The sequence below is a fragment of the Schistocerca piceifrons genome, chromosome 6 (genome assembly GCF_021461385.2).
Source record: "Schistocerca piceifrons isolate TAMUIC-IGC-003096 chromosome 6, iqSchPice1.1, whole genome shotgun sequence".
NCBI lineage: Eukaryota > Metazoa > Arthropoda > Insecta > Orthoptera > Acrididae > Schistocerca > Schistocerca piceifrons.
In genome coordinates, this window is record NC_060143.1 from 48779069 (window position 1) to 48800489 (window position 21421).

General features: G+C 43.8%; 1 protein-coding gene across 1 annotated transcript in view; it reads right to left on the reverse strand.

The window, feature by feature from the left end:
- The window catches only part of LOC124803137 (slit homolog 3 protein), a 192956-nt gene that overhangs the window by 42138 nt on the left and 129397 nt on the right, over positions 1–21421 (reverse strand). The window contains exon 4 of the mRNA XM_047264317.1: positions 6633–6992. Within this exon, the coding sequence (XP_047120273.1) occupies positions 6633–6992 (360 nt within the window). The remainder of the gene's footprint in view (positions 1–6632; positions 6993–21421) is intronic.

Genomic DNA, 21421 nt, shown 5'->3' on the forward strand with positions numbered 1-21421 from the left:
AGACAAAAGAAAAATTCGGAGTAGGAATTAAAATCCATGGAGAAGAAATAAAAACTTCGAGGTTCGCCGATGACATTGTAATTCTGTCAGAGATAACAAAGGACCTGGAAGAGCAGATTAACGGAATGGACAGTGTCTTGAAAGGAAGATATAGGATGAACATCAACAGAAGCAAAACGAGGATAATGGAATGTATTAGAATTAAATCAAGTGATGCTGTGGGAAATAGATTAGGAAATGAGACGCTTAAAGGAGGAAAGGAGTTTTGCTATTTGGGGAGCAAAATAACTGATGATGGTCGAAGTAGAGAGGATATAAAATGTAGACTGGCAATGGCAAGGAAAGCGTTTCTGAAGAAGAGAAATTTGTTAACATCGAGTATAGATTTAAGTGCCAGGAAGTCGTTACTGAAAGTATTTGCATGGAGTGTAGCCACGTATATTAGTGAAACATGGACGATCAATAGTTTGGACAAGAAGTAAATGGAACCTTTCGAAATGTGGTGCTACAGAAGAATGCTGAAGATTAGATGGATAGATCACATAACTAATGAGAAGGTACTGAATAGAATTGGAGAGAAGAGCTTGACTAGAAGAAGGGATCGGTGGGTAGGGCATTTTCTGAGGCATCAAGGGATCACCAATTTAGTATTTGAGGGCAGCGTGGAGGGTAAAAATCGTAGAGGGAGACCAAGAGATGAATACACTAAACAGATTCAGAAGGATTTAGGTTACAGTAGGTACTGGGAGATGAAGAAGCTTGCACAGGATAGAGTAACATGGAGAACAGGAGCAAACCAGTCTCTGGACTGAAGACCACAACAACAACAGTAACCGTAGGAAATCAAACACCTTTGGACAAATCCATCTTGAAACTCTCTGTTGCACAAGTTTCTTACACAGTGTACGCTTTTGGATGTGTACGCAAATGAGGACGTTGGATGCAAGCTCTACTCTGAGATGAAGGTATTGGCGCAGGAGAGCAATTTGTGGCGTACTACGTCAAACCATTTAGAAGACTCATAAACGCAAAGACATTTATATATCGTCAGCGGATACTACAGAAGATCTTCATACAAAAATAACTTTACCTTTTGTTTTGTTTGGACAGTTGCTTAAAGAAAAGTTAGTGTCAAATCCTTTGTTTATAGGAGCCGTAATCATTAAGTTTCTTCGTCAGTCGTGTTGGTAATACTCACCGGAAACATACAAGTGAAAGTATATCACATTTGTTTTGTCAAGTAGTTCTCTGTGGCAGGCAAGAGAAGTATAGTCTTTCCATCCTGAAGTGTTTCATTATTTAGTTCAGTGCTCAAATGTTTCGTTTATTTCCCAACCAACGTGCTTCGTTTACAGTAATCAGCCCCATCAAGTCGTTGTAATGTGATCATTTTACTTATGAATCGGTATTATTTTCTTCTGGACTTACGTTTGTGAGCTGCAGACAAAAGCAATAGGTCCGTAAATATTAGTTTGCTTGGAACGTCGCACATAGCATTTCCATTTCTTTCAGCACTATTCGCAGGGCGTTTCCTTTTCCGTACACTTCAACGAATCACCCTGTATAATTGGGACTGTCAACACCACACATGCTTCGCCAAGTCCTTAACAGGTACTTATTACAAAGGCGATCAAGAAGGTGTGATTTTATTGTTTTATGTTTTCCTCACAACCGTGAGTTATCTAAAAAATCATAATTTTACAAGCTGCTGCATGGTCGCAATTCAAACAGTGATCGAGAAAGTGTTAAATAAGTTTCTTTTTTTCCGACCATGATCACGAACTTGTTAGGTCTTCAGACTACCAGTTTCAGTTATCTTCAGATCTGTTTTAAAAAACATGTCATAATACGAGCCGTAGTGGCATTGTCAAAAGATAAACACAAAAGCAGCTCAGTAGATGGCTGTGGCTATACGAATCTGGTCATAATATATTTCAGTATCGTGTAATTGGTAGTTAACACAATTATTGAAAAAACAAAACAAATGATTACGGCTATCTCTATTAAGCAAGATCGCAGTGTTTACAAAATTCTCATGTGTTCTTGCAGCAACAGAGCATACGACTACATATATGACAGTGGTAGCAAACATGGTGATTTAGAAAGAAAGTTAGTGCGTGGAAAAAGATGATCGGAAGTTAAACTCTAAGCTTGCTGTGTTCCTTAAAGAATCACATCTTGCTGTGTAGGTTTAAATCACTTACATCAGGAAATTCACAGCACTTGGACCCATACATACAAAAGCCTCTTTCTGTATTCTGTGGAATACGATTCTTTTGCAGTGAGCTATAAGACACCTAAATCATAATATTTGAAGAAAATCTGGGCCTTGTAAATAAGATGAACATGTAAAATCAGCATCAGGGAATGCTTGACACTTTGGACTTGTTGTTGGACTTGCTGGCAGAGCCCTGGGAAAGAATAAATTATCTGTAAAATACAGGGCTATTACAAATGATTGAAGCGATTTCATAAATTCACTGTAGCTCCATTCATTGACATATGGTCACGACACACTACAGATACGTAGAAAAACTCATAAAGATTTGTTCGGCTAAGCCACACTTCAGGTTTCTGCCGCCAGAGCGCTCGAGAGCGCAGTGAGACAAAATGGCGACAGGAACCGAGGAAGCGTATGTCGTGCTTGAAATGCACTCACATCAGTCAGTCATAACAGTGCAACGACACTTCAGGACGAAGTTCAACAAAGATGCACCAACTGCTAACTCCATTCGGCGATGGTATGCGCAGTTTAAAGCTTCTGGATGCCTCTGTAAGGGGAAAACCGATGGATCGGTCGTGGTGGAGATCATGATCAGCAATTCATGTCATGGCCTCCACGCTCTCCCGACTTAACCCCATGCGATTTCTTTCTGTGGGGTTATGTGAAACATTCAGTGTTTAAACCTCCTCTACCAAGAAACGTGCCAGAACTGCGAGCTCACATCAACGATGCTTTCGAATTCATTGATGGGGACATGCTGCGCCGAGTGTGGGAGGAACTTGATTATCGGCTTGATGTCTGCCGAATCACTAAAGGGGCACATATCGCACATTTGTGAATGCCTAAAAAAACTTTTTGAGTTTTTGTAGGTGTGTACAAAGCATTGTGAAAATATCTCAAATAATAAAGTTATTGTAGAGCTGTGAAATCGCTTCAATCATTTGTAATAACCCTGTAATGGCGTGTGGAGTAGCTGCGCAGTTTGAGGCTCCATGCACGGATTGCGTGGTCCCTCTCGCCGAAGGTTCGAATCCTCCCTTGGGCATGGCTGTGTGTGCTGTTCTTAGCATAAGTTAGTTTAAGTAGTGTGTAAGTCTAGGGACCGATGACCTCAGTAGTTTCGTCCCTTAGGAATTCACCAACATTTGAACATTTTGTAAAGAAATCGCGCGCCATTATGTTAGTGTGTACAATTGTAAAGTATTATTCTTATCAAGTATCCATGACATCGAAAAAATCTGAGAAGCACTGCGGAGATCTAATAAGGCCAGTACAGTCACTAAGACAATGTACGAGAGATTCTGAGAGACTTTAACGTGTATTTTCCTACAGAATAGAGCGTTGTGGTCGCGAAATTTTGTTGGGTAAATTTAGAGAACCTGTATTCGAAGAAGCCTCTGTTACGGGTGTGCTGTCAGCGCCCTATACATTCTATTGTGATTTTGAGAGCAGAAGACGCATGCAGTGATTTTTCTTTCAGAATTTGCGAAGGAAATATGAAAGCAAACTACTAATGTTGGTACGCACTCACACATGCGTACTTTATGGTGGCATGGAGAGTATAAGCTTAGATGGAGCTGTATCTATAAATGAATGTGTAATTTCACTTCCTCCGAATCTTTACATCTCAGGACCTACAAGCACAGATTCGTTTCTGTCGGTATTAGCAGACGTACATGAATAGCTCTGTCAAGACAGCATTATCCACGGAATTCAAGTCCCATTCTCGATCATCGTTTTAGGAGTAACATACACACATCAGAACAACTTTTGCATCACCTCGGCTCCGAGAGTTCCAGAACCTGCACAGAAAATCGGAATAGAGGTCAACTTAAATATTATTTCCGCTCTTTTTATTGCTCATTAAAACCACACATTGAATGTTGTACCACCATACAGCGAGATCTTCAGAGGCTGCGGTCCACATTTTGTACAGAGTAGCGCGTCCTCTTGCATTGATGCATGTCTGTAATCGTCGTGACATACTATCCACAAGTTCCTTTTCAATCTATACCAGGAATTTTCGATAGGGTTCAAATCAGGAGAACATGCTGGTCACTCTAGTTGAGTGATATTATCCTGAAGGAAGTCATTCTGTAGACTTGCACGATGGGGTCGGAATTGTCTCCATTAAGATGAATACCTTGCCATTATACTGCCGATATGGTTGCACTATCGGTCGGAGGACGGCATTCACGTATCGTCCAGCCGTAAGAGCGCCTTCCATGGCCATCATCGGCGTACGTTGGCCCCACGTAATGCAACCCCAAACAGCAAAGAACCTCCACCTTGCTGCACTCGCTGGACCGTGATTCTATGGCATTCAACCTGACCGTGTTGCCTCCAAACACGTCTCCGAAGATTGTCTGGTTGAAGGCATATGCGTCACTTATCGGTGAAGAGTACGTGATGCTAATCCTGAGCGGTCCATTCGGCATGATATTGGGCCTATCTGTACCGCGCTGCATGGTGTTGTGGTTCCAAAGATGGACCTCGCCATGGACGTCGGGAGTGTAGTTGCGCATCATGCAGCCTATTGCGCACAGTTTGAGTCGTAACACGGCGTCCTGTGGCTACACGAAAAGCATTATTTAACATGGTGGCGTTGCTGTCAGGGTTCCTCCGAGCAATAATCCGTAGGTAGCGGTCATCCACTGCAGTAGTTGCCCTTTGTCGGCCTGAGGGAGGCATGTCCTCGACAGTTCCTGTCTCTCTGTATCTCCTCCATGTCCGTCCATCATCGCTTTGGATCACCCCGCATCGCCAGGACACTTCCGTTGCTGAGAGCCCTTCCTGGTACAAAGTAATCATGCGGACACAATCGAAACGCGGTATTAACCGTCTAGGCATGGTTGAACTACAGACAACACGAGCCATGTACCTTCTTCCTGGTGGAATGACTGTAACTGATCGGCTGTCGGACCCCCTCCGTCTAATTGGCGCTGCTCATTGATGGCTGTTTCGGCGGGATTAGTGACATCTCTGAACAGTCAAACGTACGGTGTCTGTAATACAATATCCACAGTCAACGTCTTTCTTCAGGAGTTCTGGGAACCGGGATAATGCAAAAAAATTTTATGTGTGTACCAAGAAGTTAAAGTACCAGCGGTGTGCATCACTCAAATCAACGTAATTCATAAATGGGCAGCATGCTGGTTGGTTGGTTGATTTTGGGGCCACGGGGAGGGGGCAGGGAACAAATAGCGAGCAAATCAGTCCCGTTGGATTTGGGAAGGAAGTCGGCCATGCCCTTGTGTAAGTAGGCTGTTTATGTCTTTATGTTGGTAACATCACGTAGCGCTCTGTATGAAAATCATTGACTGTGCTGCGTGCAGTCTGTGGCTGGTTTGCATTGTTGGAATTTGCTTTTGTAGTGTTGGGCAGTTGGCTGTTATTAACAGCGCGTAGCGTTACGCAGTTGGAGGTGAGGCGCCATCAGTGGTGGATGTGGGGAGAGAGATGGCGGAGTTTTGAGAGCGGATGGTCTGGACGTGTGTCCGCCAGAAAGAGTAAATTTGTAAGACTGGATGTCATGAACTGATATATATATATATATATATATATATATATAATAACTTTTGAACACTATTAAGGTAAATACATTGTTTGTTCTCTATCAAAATCTTTCATTTGCTAAGTATGCCTATCAGAAATTAGTGCCTTCAGTAGTTTGAATCTTTTATTTAGCTGGCAGTATTGGCGCTTGCTGTATTGCAGTTGTTCGAGTAACGAAAATTTTTGTGAGGTAAGTGATTCATGAAAGTTATAGGTTATTGTTAGTCAGGGCCATTCTTTTGTAGGGATTACTGAAAGTCAGATTGCGTTGCGCTAAAAATATTGTGTGTCAGCTTAGTGAATATCTGAGTACGATCAGTGTTGCTCAGCTGTTTTAAAATCAAATAACGTAGGGGTTTATCAGCAGAGTAACTCATTAATTTTTCAAAGGGGAGGTTTCACTTGCAAAGGAGCAATCTCAGCATCTGCCTGAAGAAATTTGGGGAAATTGTGGAAAACCTACATCGGGATGGGTGGACGTGGGTTTGAACCGTCGTCCAGCCCAGTTTGAAAACCACTGCGCCAACTCTATCGGCTAAAAACTAAACAGCTGATCTGTAGTTAGCATTTTGAAGTAGGTAACAATAAGAATGTGCCATTCAGCCATCAGATGGGAAGTATAAAACTAATACTTTTTCTGCGAATTTGAATAAGGAATGGAGCCTTGTAAAACTAGGTGTACAATTAGATGAAAACTACTTAATGTGGTTCTAGAAGAATGTGTACCCCTATTGTATCAGTTGCAGACCTTCCCAGATGTATAGAAATGAAAAATTTCTGAGTTTTTCCTGTTTGTTTACTACACAGCTGGTTCATTTCTTAAACACAGTTTGCATGTGCAGTAATTAGTCACCTTGAGCTTGTTCTCGGCGAGGTCGAGCTCGGTGAGCGTGGCTTCGAGTCCGGCGAAGGCGTACTCGGAGATCTTCTCGACGACGTTGCCCTTGAGGTTGAGCTTGACGAGCGACAGCCCGTAGAAGGAGTAGCTGGTGAGGTCGGCCACCTCGTTGGCCTCGAGGTCGAGCGCGCGCAGGCGCGTCAGCCCGGACAGCGCCTTCTGCGGCACCTGCGCCAGCCGGCCGGAGATGACGCTCAGCGACTCCAGGGAGGCGCGCACCGCCGCCAGCGCGTCCTCGCCGATGCCGCGCAGCGCCGACTGCGAGATCTGCAGGTGCCGCACCGACGTGCCCGCCGGGAACAGCTCCGCCGTCAGCTGCAAGGCACACCCAAGTCGCGCGCTGTTCTCACTACATCAGCCGCACCACCGGCTCACGACTAACTCCAGACATTATTATGCCGATAACCAGCGAACCCGGCAAAGTTTCGCAATTCTTAAGCATGTTCGAGAAATCAGTATACCCTAATCTCTTTCTATTCCAGAACCATCAACATCGCAGCGCGTCAGCAACCGTTGGTAAATACAGGGTGATTCAAAAAGAATACGACAACTTTAGGAATTTAAAACTCTGCAACGACAAAAGGCAGAGCAAAGCACTATCTGTCGGCGAATTAAGGGAGCTACAAAGTTTCATTTAGTTGTACATTTGTTCGCCATTTCAGCCAATAAAGTTTTTGGTCCCTTATTCTTCGAAGGTGCTACTGTAACTAGACTACAGTATCTGGAGATGTTAGAGAATTGGCTGTTCCCTCAGCTCGAACAAGAAGCACAACAATTCATATTTCAGCAGGATGGAGCGCCACCACAATACCACTTATCTGTCCGTAACTACCTGAACGTCAACTACCCGAGGCGATGGATCGGCCGCCAGGCAGCCCGTGACAGAGCACTTCATCACTGGCCTCCAAGAAGCCCTGATCTTACCCCCTGTGATTTTTTCTTATGGGGGTATGTTAAGGATATGGTGTTTCGGCCACCTCTCCCAGCCACCATTGATGATTTGAAACGAGAAATAACAGCAGCTATCCAAACTGTTACGCCTGATATACTACAGAGAGTGTGGAACGAGTTGGAGTATCGGGTTGATATTGCTCGTGTGTCTGGAGGGGGCCATATTGAACACCTCTGAACTTGTTTTTGAGCGAAAAAAAACCTTTTTAAATACTCTTTGTAATGATGTATAAGAGAAGGTTATATTATGTTTCTTTCATTAAATACACATTTTTAAAGTTGTGGAATTCTTTTTGAATCACCCTGTATATTAAAAAACTAAAAACCTGCCTCGATTGCGAAAAAGAGCACCTAGTGTTAAGTGTTAACCCAGGTTTTGGCGTAAACATTGACAAAGGTCGTCTTAGGCACTTGTGGGTTTTATTGTTGTTCTGAAGAAGGTGTAGTTATCCACGCCGAAACCTGGGTTAACACTTAACACTAGGTGCTTTTTTTCCCAATCGAGGCGGGTTTTTAGTTTTTTAATATCTTTCTATTCCCACTCTATGTAAATTTCCTCCCTCCCCTCCCCCCTCACCCCCCCCCCCCCCTCCCCGCCCCAATTGACACCTCTTTCATCTTTCTATGACCTTGCGGTTCTAGAAAAAAAAAATGGTTCAAATGGCTCTGAGCACTATGGGACTCAACTGCTGTGGTCATAAGTCCCCTAGAACTTAGAACTACTTAAATCCTAACTAACCTAAGGACAGCACACAACACCCAGCCATCACGAGGCAGAGAAAATCCCGGACCCCGCCGGGAATCGAACCCGGGAACCCGGGCGTGGGAAGCGAGAACGCTACCGCACGACCACGAGATGCGGGCTTGCGGCTCTTTCAACGCTTTTGCGAATCAGATTCCTTAGACTAAATTTAAGCATAACTTCCCTGTTTCCTGAGAAAATCGAAAACAACTAAAAAGCAGGGTAACAATTATTGAAGTGTGTGAAATAAAATCGCCATTACTTCTGAACGGTTTCCGGTCGGACGTTCGAACTGCACGATAGGCAGCGAAGCATGATGGAAATTAGTATGCGCTGTAAGGTTTGGTTTAGCAACGAAGCCCACGTTCACCTGCATGGGTTCGTCAATAAGAAAAATTGGCGCATTTGGAGGACTGAGAATCCGCATTTCGTGATCGAGAAGTATCTTCACACTCAACGGGTCACTGTGTGATGTGCAATGTTCAGTCCCGGAATTATTGGTGCAATATTCCTTGATGGCACGGTAACTACCGAGTAGTGCGTGAAGGTTTTGGAAGACGATTTCATCCCCATTATCCAAAGTGACCCTGATTTCGACAAGTTGTGGTTCGTGCAAGACGGAGTTCGACTCAATCGAAGTAGAAGGGTGGTTGATGTCCTGGAGGAAGACTCTGCGGTCCTCATAATTTCTCTGGGGTACCCAGACGCCAATGGCATGGGTCTCGACTGGCCCCCGTATTCTCCGGATCTGAACACATTGCGACTCCTTTTTGTGGGGCTATATTAAAGACAAGATGTACAGCAATAAACCCAAAACCATCGCTGAGCTGAAAACAGCTGTTCAGAAGATTATCGACAGCATCGATGTTCCGACACTACAGCGGGTCATGCAGAATTTCGGTATTCGTCTGTGCCCCATCATGACTAATGATGACAGGCATATCGAAGATGTCACAACCTAAATCCGAATACCTGGGGTGACGTTAACCTGTATTGAATAAAGTGTGTGCACGCCGTAGTTTGTAACTAATTTACAGATTCTTCATTTATTTCAATAATTTACCCCTGTATGTAGCCAATGTCCATCCGAACGTTTGCTAGAGTAAGATGTAGAAATTTGAAGTAAATCGGTCGAGAAGTTCTCTAGATTTTTCGTAATAACGTTTCCCTATTACGTATTATACATATAATTACTTGTTATACATATTTATATTATAAATCACAGTTCTAGTAGAGTAAGGCACAAAAATATAAAGTAAATTACTGAAGGGTTTCTTACGATTTTTTGTAATAACTTTTCACCTTTATATATTACATATATTTTATATACTATATAATTCAAAAGTATTTAGCCTCTGCCTTTCGGAATATTAATTAAAGCATCACGTAAAAGCATGAAGTACATCACCCAGTGGCTTTTCTAGAGTTTTGGTAGCAGCGTGTACACTAATTCCATATTAAATATGTCTTTATATATTATTTACATTAAAAATTAAACGTTGTATGTCTGTCCGAATGTTCATTAGAGTGTCGCGTAAATATTTCGGGTATATACGAGAAGAACTTTGAGATTTTTAGTAACAAAATTTCCCCTTCATATATTACACATATATTTATGTATTACTCCTTTGGTTCAATTCTAAGTTATCGGTGAAGAACTTACGGAGATTTAAGGTTTTGTAACAAACGAACATTCGCGTTTTTAGCCATATACGAGGGCAGTTCAATAAATAATGCAACACATTTTTTTCTCGGCCAATTTTGGTTGAAAAACCGGAAATTTCTTGTGGAATATTTTCAAACATTCCCGCTTCGTCTCGTACAGTTTCATTGACTTCCGACAGGTGGCAGCGCTGTACGGAGCTGTTAAAATGGCGTCTGTAACGGATGTCCGTTGCAAACAACGGGCAGAGATCGATTTTCTTTTGGCGGAAAACCAGGGCATCTCAGATATTCATAGGCGCTTGCAGAATGTCTATGGTGATCTGGCAGTGGACAAAAGCACGGTGAGTCGTTGGGCAAAGCTTGTGTCATCATCGCCGCAAGGTCAAGCAAGACTGTCTGATCTCCCGCGTGCGGGCCGGCCGTGCACAGCTGTGACTCCTGCAATGGGCGAACGTGCGAACACACTCGTTCGAGATGATCGACGGATCACCATCAAACAACTCAGTGCTCAACTTGACATCTCTGTTGGTAGTGTTGTCACAATTGTGCACCAGTTGGGATATTCAAAGGTTTGTTCCCGCTGGATCCCTCGTTGTCTAACCGAACACCATAAAGAGCAAAGGAAAACCATCTGTGCGGAATTGCTTGCTCGTCATGTGGCTGAGGGTGACAATTTCTTGTCAAAGATTGTTACAGGCGATGAAACATGGGTTCATCACTTCGAACCTGAAACAAAACGGCAATCAATGGAGTGGCGCCACACCCACTCCCCTACCAAGAAAAAGTTTAAAGCCATACCCTCAGCCAGTAAAGTCATGGTTACAGTCTTCGGCGACGCTGAAGGGGTTATTCTGTTCGATATCCTTCCCCATGGTCAAACGATCAACTCTGAGGTGTATTGTGCTACTCTTAAGAAATTGAAGAAACGACTTCAGCGTGTTCGTAGGCACAAAAATCTGAACGAACTTCTCCTTCTTCATGACAACTCAAGACCTCACACAAGTCTTCGCACCCGAGAGGCGCTCACAAAACTTCAGTGGACTGTTCTTCCTCATGCACCCTACAGCCCCGATCTCGCACCGTCGGATTTCTATATGTTTGGCCCAATGAAGGACGCAATCCGTGGGAGGCACTACACGGATGATGAAGAAGTTATTGATGCAGTACGACGTTGGCTCCGACATCGACCAGTGGAATGGTACCGTGCAGGCATACAGGCCCTCATTTCAAGGTGGCGTAAGGCCGTAGCATTGAATGGAGATTACGTTGAAAAATAGTGTTGTGTAGCTAAAAGATTGGGGAATAACCTGGTGTATTTCAATGCTGAATAAAACAACCCCTGTTTCAGAAAAAAATGTGTTGCATTACTTATTGAACTGCCCTCGTAGATTTCATAAAGCCACACGCGCTTTGTATTTATTTTCTGTAACGCATCATCAGTGTGTGTTTTATACGGGGTGAAGCGAAATTCGGGTACTCGGTCGTCACAGCGCGACTCCTCACATGCCAGCGACAAAAAAGTGTCTCTCACAAAGTTTAGTCCGGCGAGTACATCCGGCAGGAAAAGGACGTTAACGAGTGCCAATTGACAACACTGCAACGAAATGTATCGTAATTACCTTTGACACCACAAGTTAATCGTGCTACAGACTTGGTGCAGTGGATAGAGTTTTGTTTTAGCATGCAGGAGGTCGTGGGGTCAATCCTGGGTTGGGCAGCATTTTTATTATTTGCTAATTGCATACACCATTTCGTATGTCACATGTATCCTAAATTTGCATCATTGTGTAACGCTGAACACAACAAATACGTGGTTAGACTAATAAGAAATAGACACTTGAAACAATGAATGGGACCATGGTGATAACACATACACATAGTAACCGAGTTTGGAAATTATTCGCAAAACAAGTTGCTAGTCCTACTGGCAACATAAGGCCCTAACCAAATGTAATGGACCTGAACGAGGCACGAATAAAGGTTGGTAGTAATCTATGTAAACTTTAGAGGAGGGTACAATGAAAACTGGTTTCGCGTCTACTAGATGAAGTGGTGCGAATAAAATTCGAGCCCACGCTGTGGAAAGGGCTTCTTTCAAAGGTGACCAATCTTGCATTTCTACGATTGTAGTTGGTAAGTGCAAACGTTTTCCAGAAGATCCGCTGCAATCGCTGTTGACGATTAAGATGCCCGATACCGTACCACCTAGACTACATTTACCAAATAAAAGACATATGTTTGAACCCAGAATCGAACCCTCAACCTCCTGCATGCTAACCCAGAACTCTATCGAATGCACCAACTGCACACTACATCTAATATATGTTGACAGACGTAGTTACTATATATGTGGTTACAGTGTTGCCAGATTGCCACTCTTTAACGTTCATTTTCTGCCGGATGTTCTCGCTGGACGAAATTTTGTGACGGACAGTTTTTTTATCGCTGACATGTGAGAAATCGCGCTGCCAAGCCCGAGTGCGGGAGTTTCGCTTCACCCTGTACACTAAACACTGTACGTTCAACTGAGAGTTATGTCATTTTCCGACATGCTGATATGACAAAAGTCACGGGATACCTAAATGCGCGTATACAGATGGCGGAACTATTACGTACATGATGTATGAAAGGTCAATGCATTGGCGGAGTAGTCATTTTACTCAGAGGATTCATGCGAAAAGGTTTCCCACGTATTATGGCAGTGCGGAGGGAATTAGCGGACTTTGAACGCTAAATGGTCTGCGGAGTTAGACGCATGGGACATTAAATTTCTGAAATACACTCCTGGAAATGGAAAAAAGAACACATTGACACCGGTGTGTCAGACCCACCATACTTCCTCCGGACACTGCGAGAGGGCTGTACAAGCAATGATCACACGCACGGCACAGCGGTCACACCAGGAACCGCGGTGTTGGCCGTCGAATGGCGCTAGCTGCGCAGCATTTGTGCACCGCCGCCGTCAGTGTCAGCCAGTTTGCCGTGGCATACGGAGCTCCATCGCAGTATTTAACACTGGTAGCATGCCGCGACAGCGTGGACGTGAACCGTATGTGCAGTTGACGGACTTTGAGCGAGGGCGTATAGTGGGCATGCGGGAGGCCGGGTGGACGTACCGCCGAATTGCTCAACACGTGGGGCGTGAGGTCTCCACAGTACATCGATGTTGTCGCCAGTGGTCGGCGGAAGGTGCACGTGCCCGTCGACCTGGGACCGGACCGCAGCGACGCACGGATGCACGCCAAGACCGTATGATCCTACGCAGTGCCGCGCACCGCCACTTCCCAGCAAATTAGGGACACTGTTGCTCCTGGGGTATCGGCGAGGACCATTCGCAACCGTCTCCATGAAGCTGGGCTACGGTCCCGCACACCGTTAGGCCGTCTTCCGCTCACGCCCCAACATCGTGCAGCCCGCCTCCAGTGGTGTCGCGACAGGCGTGAATGGAGGGACGAATGGAGACGTGTCGTCTTCAGCGATGAGAGTCGCTTCTGCCTTGGTGCCAATGATGGTCGTATGCGTGTTTGGCGCCGTGCAGGTGAGCGCCACAATCAGGACTGCATACGACCGAGGCACACAGGGCCAACACCCGGCATCATGGTGTGGGGAGCGATCTCCTACACTGGCCGTACACCACTGGTGATCGTCGAGGGGACACTGAATAGTGCACGGTACATCCAAACCGTCATCGAACCCATCGTTCTACCATTCCTAGACCGGCAAGGGAACTTGCTGTTCCAACAGGACAATGCACGTCCGCATGTATCCCGTGCCACCCAACGTGCTCTAGAAGGTGTAAGTCAACTACCCTGGCCAGCAAGATCTCCGGATCTGTCCCCCATTGAACATGTTTGGGACTGGATGAAGCGTCGTCTCACGCGGTCTGCACGTCCAGCACGAACGCTGGTCCAACTGAGGCGCCAGGTGGAAATGGCATGGCAAGCCGTTCCACAGGACTACATCCAGCATCTCTACGATCGTCTCCATGGGAGAATAGCAGCCTGCATTGCTGCGAAAGGTGGATATACACTGTACTAGTGCCGACATTGTGCATGCTCTGTTGCCTGTGTCTATGTGCCTGTGGTTCTGTCAGTGTGATCATGTGATGTATCTGATCCCAGGAATGTGTCAATAAAGTTTCCCCTTGCTGGGACAATGAATTCACGGTGTTCTTATTTCAATTTCCAGGAGTGTAGCTATGGAATTCGATATTCCGACAACGACAATGTTAAGAGTGTGTCGAGAATACCACATATCAGGTTTCGCCTCTCACCACGGGTCTCTTGTTAACGACCGAGACCAGCGGCGTTTACGTAGAGTTGTCAGTGGTGACAGATTTCACTTAGCAACCGAGAGCAGCGACGTTTGCCTACAGTTTTCAGTGGTATTAGACGAACAACAGTGCGTGAGATAGCAACAGAAATCAATGTGGGACGTACGAAGAATTTATCCGTTAGAAACAGTGGCGAAATTTGGGATTAATGGGCTATGGTAGCTGACGTCCGATGCGACTGCCTTTGCTAACAGCACAACATCGCCTGCAGCGCCTCTCCTAGGCTCGTGAACATATCGGTTGGACCCTAGACGACTGGAAAACCGTGGCCTGACCAGATGAAGCCCGATTTCATTTGGTAAGAAGTGATGGTAGGGTTAGAGTGTGGCGCTGACCCATGTTGTCAGCAAAGCACTGTACAACCTGGTGGTGACTCAGTAAAAGTGTGGGCTGTGTTTACATGAAAAGGACTGAGTCCTCTAATCCAACTCAACCGATCAATGACTGGAAATGGTTATGTTTGTCTACTTGGATACCATTTGCAGCTATTCGTGGACCTCATGTTGCCAAACCATCATGGGATTTTTATGGATGACAATATGTCACTTCACCTGGCGATAACAGTTGGCAGTTCGTTTGAGGAACATTCTGGACAATTGGAGCGAAAGATTTGGCCACCCAGATCGCCCGACATGGATCCCATCCACCACTGATGGGAGGTAATCGAGCTGGCTGGTGTGGCCGAGCGGTTCTTGGCGCTTCAGTCTGGAACCGAGAGTCCGCTACGGTCGCAGGTTCGAATCCTGCCTCGAGCATGGATGTGTGTGATGTCCTTAAGTTAGTTTTAAGTAGTTCTTAGTTCTAGGGGACTGATGACCTCAGATGATAAGACCCATAGTGCTTAGAGTCATTTGAATTATTTAGATGTAATCGAGAGTACAATTCGTGTATACAAACTCTTGCACATGCAACCATTTCGCAGTTGTGGACGGCTATACAGGCAGCAAGGGTCGGTATTTTTACAGGGGACTTGCAACGACATGTTCAGTCCACGCTAAGTCGATTTGCTGCACTGCGTCGGGCTAAAGAAGGCCCAAAACGATATTAGGGGGTATCCCACGAATTTTGTCGCCTCAGTGTAATTTAAAACAGTGTAGATTGCATAGCACGTTTATTATTACATGATAGTTTTAAGACCCTTAAACATATCGATGGTCAGTGGCTGAGCATGCAGCAGGAACCGCTGAATGACGTTAGTGAACGATAGTCAACTGTATAATTCATAATGTTCGAACACAGTATAATTTCCAAAATCGTACTGCACATCGGCGTCAGTGATTTGGGTGTGTATTTCAGAGGAATACTCCATTTCTTTTCTTGAGTATTATCGTAACGTGTGTAACTTTCCAATCCTTATGCACCGATCTTTTGTCCAGCAAGCGGTTGTATGTTCGAGGTTTGGAGTTCTTTTATCAGCATACTTTGAAATTAATCTAAGTGGTAAACGATCTGGGCCGGAATATTTGCCTCTGTTAAGTAATTTGCGTAGCTTCGCTACACTGACAGTACCTGCTTCCAAGTTACTCATGTTGGCAGCAGTTCTTCATTCGAATTTTGGAAGATTGATTTAGTTTCTTTATTGTAGGAGTTTCGGAAAACCTTATTTAGTAACTTCTCTTTAGTGGCATTCCACTTGTAACATTATCATCGTTATCGCCTAGTGAAGGTATTGTATCTGGGCGCTGGTGTACTTTAAATACGACCAGTTGGTCTGTAGGTTTTGTGCCACACTGCGAGACAGAGTTTCGTTGTAGAGAGCATTAAAAGTGTCTTGCATTGAAGTCCACGCTAAATTTCTAGCTTTATGGTACTTCACCAATCTTAGTGATTTTGTGTTATTTTAAATTTGGTATGCTTTTTTGTTTGCTTCTGCAGCAGTGATCTGGCCGGTTTTGTGTCCCATGGTGGATTTCTTTCGCCCGCCTCTTATTAATTTGCTTGATATAACTCAATTGCTGTCGATACTACTTCTCTGAATATAAGCCACATTTGGCCTACATCTACGTATTTAAGCCGGAAGTAATGGAGATTGTTTCTTACGAATGACTCAAGCAAATTTTGATGCGTTTTTCTTTATTTCTTAAATAGATATATTAAGAGTTTATTTTTGGGGGGCTGGGTCTTGCTGTATTCACCATCACTACAACATTTCGTGGTCGTTAAATTTCTTTCACACTCGCTAAGCTGCTTCAGTGTAATTGCAAAATACGGATTTCTGAAGGCCTTACTCAGTGCTCAAACAATTCATAAATAACAAGAAACTTGTAAATCTGGTGAAAAACATATTAATAAATCAATCGTATAAATAAGCCAATCACTAAGACGTAATGCCAAATCAACAATTCATTTCTGAAAGTCACATTTGGGGACGATACTAGGACGCAATGCGAAATCAAAATTAATTTCCCAAAGGAGCTATGCGCCACCAGAGTATGTCAGAAATTCTGCTATGTAGACGATCTAGTCATCGTAATTTAATCTTTTAACTCGGACAATGAATATCAGATGGAACCTTATAAATGTACCCAGAAACTGTGCATTCAGGAACTTCATATCCTCTTGGCTAAAGCGAGAACAAGCAGCAACGCAGAGTGGAAGAAATTTCACGGCGAAACAGACATCAAAATCATCCCCATAGGACGCACCAGATTCGGCTATCGCATTGGACTGGTGTGAGAATGTGGCTTCGAATCATAGGCCAATACGTCTCCAGGTTCTCACAAGAGCTAGCCTTCTCATGTGCCTTCATATGAACGCAGTGTCATGAATACCTGGACTCCGAGATTCCTCTGCTACCAGAAGTAATTGCCGTGGGCCACTTCATAATTATGTCATAGGTGACCGTTGATATCGCAGATTGGAACTACGAATACGTTGGACACAGTGCAGTAGGTAACTCAACAATTATATGCTTCTGACAGAAACTGGTGAGACTCCATACCATCCTCGGTGTGAGGTAGACAAGACACAGACATAGCTCACAAGTGACATGCCACAGCGCGTAGCACGGGCAAAAAATACCACCAACGGATGTTCCAAATATCGCAACTGATGAGTCGTGGTACACTTTGCTATTCGTCTATGGCAGCGTACGAATAAACCGAAACACAATTACTGAGCATCTCACTTGTCGTTACGACATGTTCAGCTACATGGTAGAGCTCTTTTCATATGATGCATGTTCAAACGGTTATGGACTGGGACTGTTGAAATGTCTATCAAGTTTTTTACAAGTTATCAATGTAGCAATCTATGGTCCATCACGAATATCTTTTCATTGTGTTCAGCACCCCGCAGAAACCTATCACTCCTGAAGTATATTTCACGGTACGAGGAAAACACAATACTGGACATTAAAGTTGCTACACCACGAAGGTGACGTGCTACAGACGCGAAATTTAACCAACTGGAAGAAGATGCTGTGACATGCAAATGATTAGCTTTCCAAAGCATTCACACAAGGTTGGCGCCGTTGGCGACACCTACAACGTGCTGACATGAGGAAAGTTTCCAACCCATTTCTCATACACAAACAGCAGTTGACCGGCGTTGTCTGGTGAAACGTTGTTGTAATGCCTCGTGTAAGTAGGAGAAATGCGTACCATTACGTTTCCGCCTTTGATAAAAGTCGCATTGTAGCCTATCGCGATTGAGGTTCATCGTATCGCGACATTGCTGCTCGCGTTGGTCGGGATCCAATGACTGTTAGCAGAAAACGGAATCGGTGGGTTCAGGAGGGTAATACGGAACGCCGTGCTGGATCCCGACGGCCTCGTATCACTAGCAGTCGAGATGGCAGGCATTTTATCCGCATGGCTGTAATGGATCGTGCAGCCATGTCTCGATCCCTGAGTCAACAGATGGGGACTTTTGCAAGACAACAACCATCTGCACGTACAGTTGGACGACGTTTGCAGCAGCATGGACTATCAGCTCGGAGACCACTGCTGCAGTTACACTTACGCTGCATCATGACAGGATGGTGTACTCAACGACGAACCTGGGTGCACGAATGGCAAAACGTCATTTTTTCGGATGAATCCAGGTTCTGTTTACAGCATCATGATGGTCGCATCCGTGTTTGGCGACATTGCGGTGTTCGCACATTGGAAGCGTGTATTTGTCATCGCCATACTGGCGTATCACCCGGCGTGATGGTACGGGGTGCCATTGGTTACACGTCTCGGTCACCTCTTGTTCGCATTGACGGCACTTTGAACAGTGGACGTTACATTTCAGATGTGTTACGACCCGTGGGTCTACCCTTCATTCGATCCCTGCGAAACCCTACATTTCAGCAGGATAATGGACGGCCGCATGTTGCAAGTCCTGTACGGGCCTTTCTGGATACAGAAAATGTTCGACTGCTGCCCTGGCCAGCACATTCTCGAGATCTCTCGCCAACTGGCAACGTCTGGTCAATGGTGGCCGAACAACTGGCTCGTCGCAATACGCCAGTCACTACTTTTGATGAACTGTGGTATCGTGTTGAAGCTGCAAGGGCAGCTGTACCTTTACACGCCATCCAAGCTCTGTTCGACTCAATGCCCAGGCGTATCTAGGCCGTTATTACGGGCAGAAGGGGTTGTTCCGGGTACTCATTTCTCAGGATCTATGCACCCAAATTGCGTGAAAATATAATCGCATGTCAGTTCTAGTATAATATATTGGTCCAATGAATACCCATTTATCATTTGCATTTCTTCTTGGTGTAGCAATTTTAATGGCCAGTAGTGTATATAAGATATGAGGGCATTATGACATGATGTACGATGTACCATATCACAGTATGGGCGATAGATTTTGGTCGGCATTTCAGTTGCGAGCGCAGTAACGCAGACTTTGGTCAGGCACGCCTCGGACGGGCCGCTGTGGGCATGTCAGCGGTCCACAAAGGCGACGTGAGTGGACGGGGTGACAGCGACTGGGCCGTGCTCTCCCGTCAAAATTCAAACGAGGCTGGCGTGATGTCAGTTCCATCGCCAACTAGCACGAAAACTTGATTTGTATTTTAATTTCACAATACACAGGAAGTGTGAATAAATCTCCATTCAGTCACAAATTTTTGTGTTTTATTAAATTACACGACGCATTTCGGACCGTGTGGTTCCACCATCAGGTGCAAATCGTGCAATACATTACTTACAATTGTCCTCGAGTGAGGTGAAGGGCTTGTTATAAGAAAGTTAGGTATCAAATTTTGCATTTCGCAAAACAAGTGCTAAAAATAGGTGAAAAACAATGAAAAATTTAGCGAACAAACAAGTAATAACACTTTTAACCTTTTGAGACCAGCATACGCCAGTTAATGCATTCTGCCGTCGCACATCGCTTAACTCAAGGCGAAAATACGTTTATACGTTTTGAAAACAATTCACAGATAAAGTTTAACATGTTGTGATCAAAGAAGAAGTTTACCACATAGTGTCAGAGACGTGGTCAGAGATCTGAGTTTAATGAGCTGTCATATGCAAGGAATAAATTTAAAATAAGTCTTTAAGTTACTACAATACCTCTGACTGGCGACACCTGTCTGCACATCTAACACAGGTCCCGGCTTTATGATTTTTGCGGGGTGTATTTTGTGCTATTCCAAAAGTTTGAAGGTCTTACCATTTTATTCATTGTGAATTACTAGCAAATTGTTTTCTAGCATATTACTAACGTGTTTCGCTTTTACTATACTCTGTGCAACAACTGATTCTTCAAAGTGGTCGAATGTGAGAGCATTTTTTGTTCTTGGAAAAGAGTTTTGTAATTTCTGCCTGTTTTCCCACATAATAGGCAGGACACTGGGACATGATACATTATGCACTCCACTGCTGTCTTTATATTTTGGATTAGCAAGTGTTCTATCTTATTATTAGTGGAAAATGTAACTCTTAGATCGATTTCTTTGAATAAGTTAACAATGTTTTGTGATATGGTGCCTAGATATAAGACGCTGGCAAATATTTCAGAAACTCACAAGTGATCATGAAGAGTAACTCAAAGCAGTTTATGGAGAGAGAAACCCTGCAAACAGAATAAACGTGAAACACACAAGTAACCATAAAGAATACCCCAAAGCAGTTTATGTTGAGAAGAGCCTTGTAAACGGCGTAACCATGAAGGTAAATAATAAACATGCCACGACTGTGAAATCTTACAAACGTAATTCTGTAGTGACTATAAGCAAAGATGAATACATCACTAAGACGCTGACTTTCTTTTCTGAAAACAAAACAAGAGAGCTGAAACAAGTTACAACAGTACAATTCCAAAGCAAAATCTGAAGATTGGTTAACAACTGCAACTTCCTGTTTACAGAACAATAAACAAAGACATGCATTGTAATGAATCATACTGCCCCGGGGCTGACAGCTCAACATGTAACCCGTGAACCATATATTCCAGTGCGGCATATAGTAAACTACATCTTCCATTAAAATCTCTCAATTACTGAATGTAATGTTAAAGCAGTACTAAACTTCTGATATGTCATAATCAGTTAACAGCTAAAATGAAACATATAGAAATTCTTGCGTATGCCTAGTTTGCTTCTTTTGATGTAGAAATATGTCAACTAAAGAAACAATAAAAAATTTCAGAAACTTGGTATAACATAATAACTTGTCAATTTCAGAAATATCAGAGGTCACTGACTCATTACCACTAATAGTGTCACATGATTATTTTACCTTTAATGGGAACGTGTACAAAGAGAAAGAGAGTCTTGCCGTATGCAACAATGCATCAAGTTTTTTGGCAGATATATTTTGCAATTATCAGGAAAATAATTTCTTTAAATGAAACATTAGGCTCAAAAGTAAAATTGTATACTACTGGATATATGTTGAAGATAGACTGCTGCTTTACGATGGCACAGAAGAGGAGATTATGGAACTAATTGTATCATTCAGCTCATTCCACAATATATAAAATTCACAGTACAATATGAGGACATGAAAATCATATATTTTTCAATTCTCGGATAACTTATTTAAGAAAGAACATATGTTCAGCATACACATGAAACATACAACCACAGACGTAACTGTTGACAACTCATCA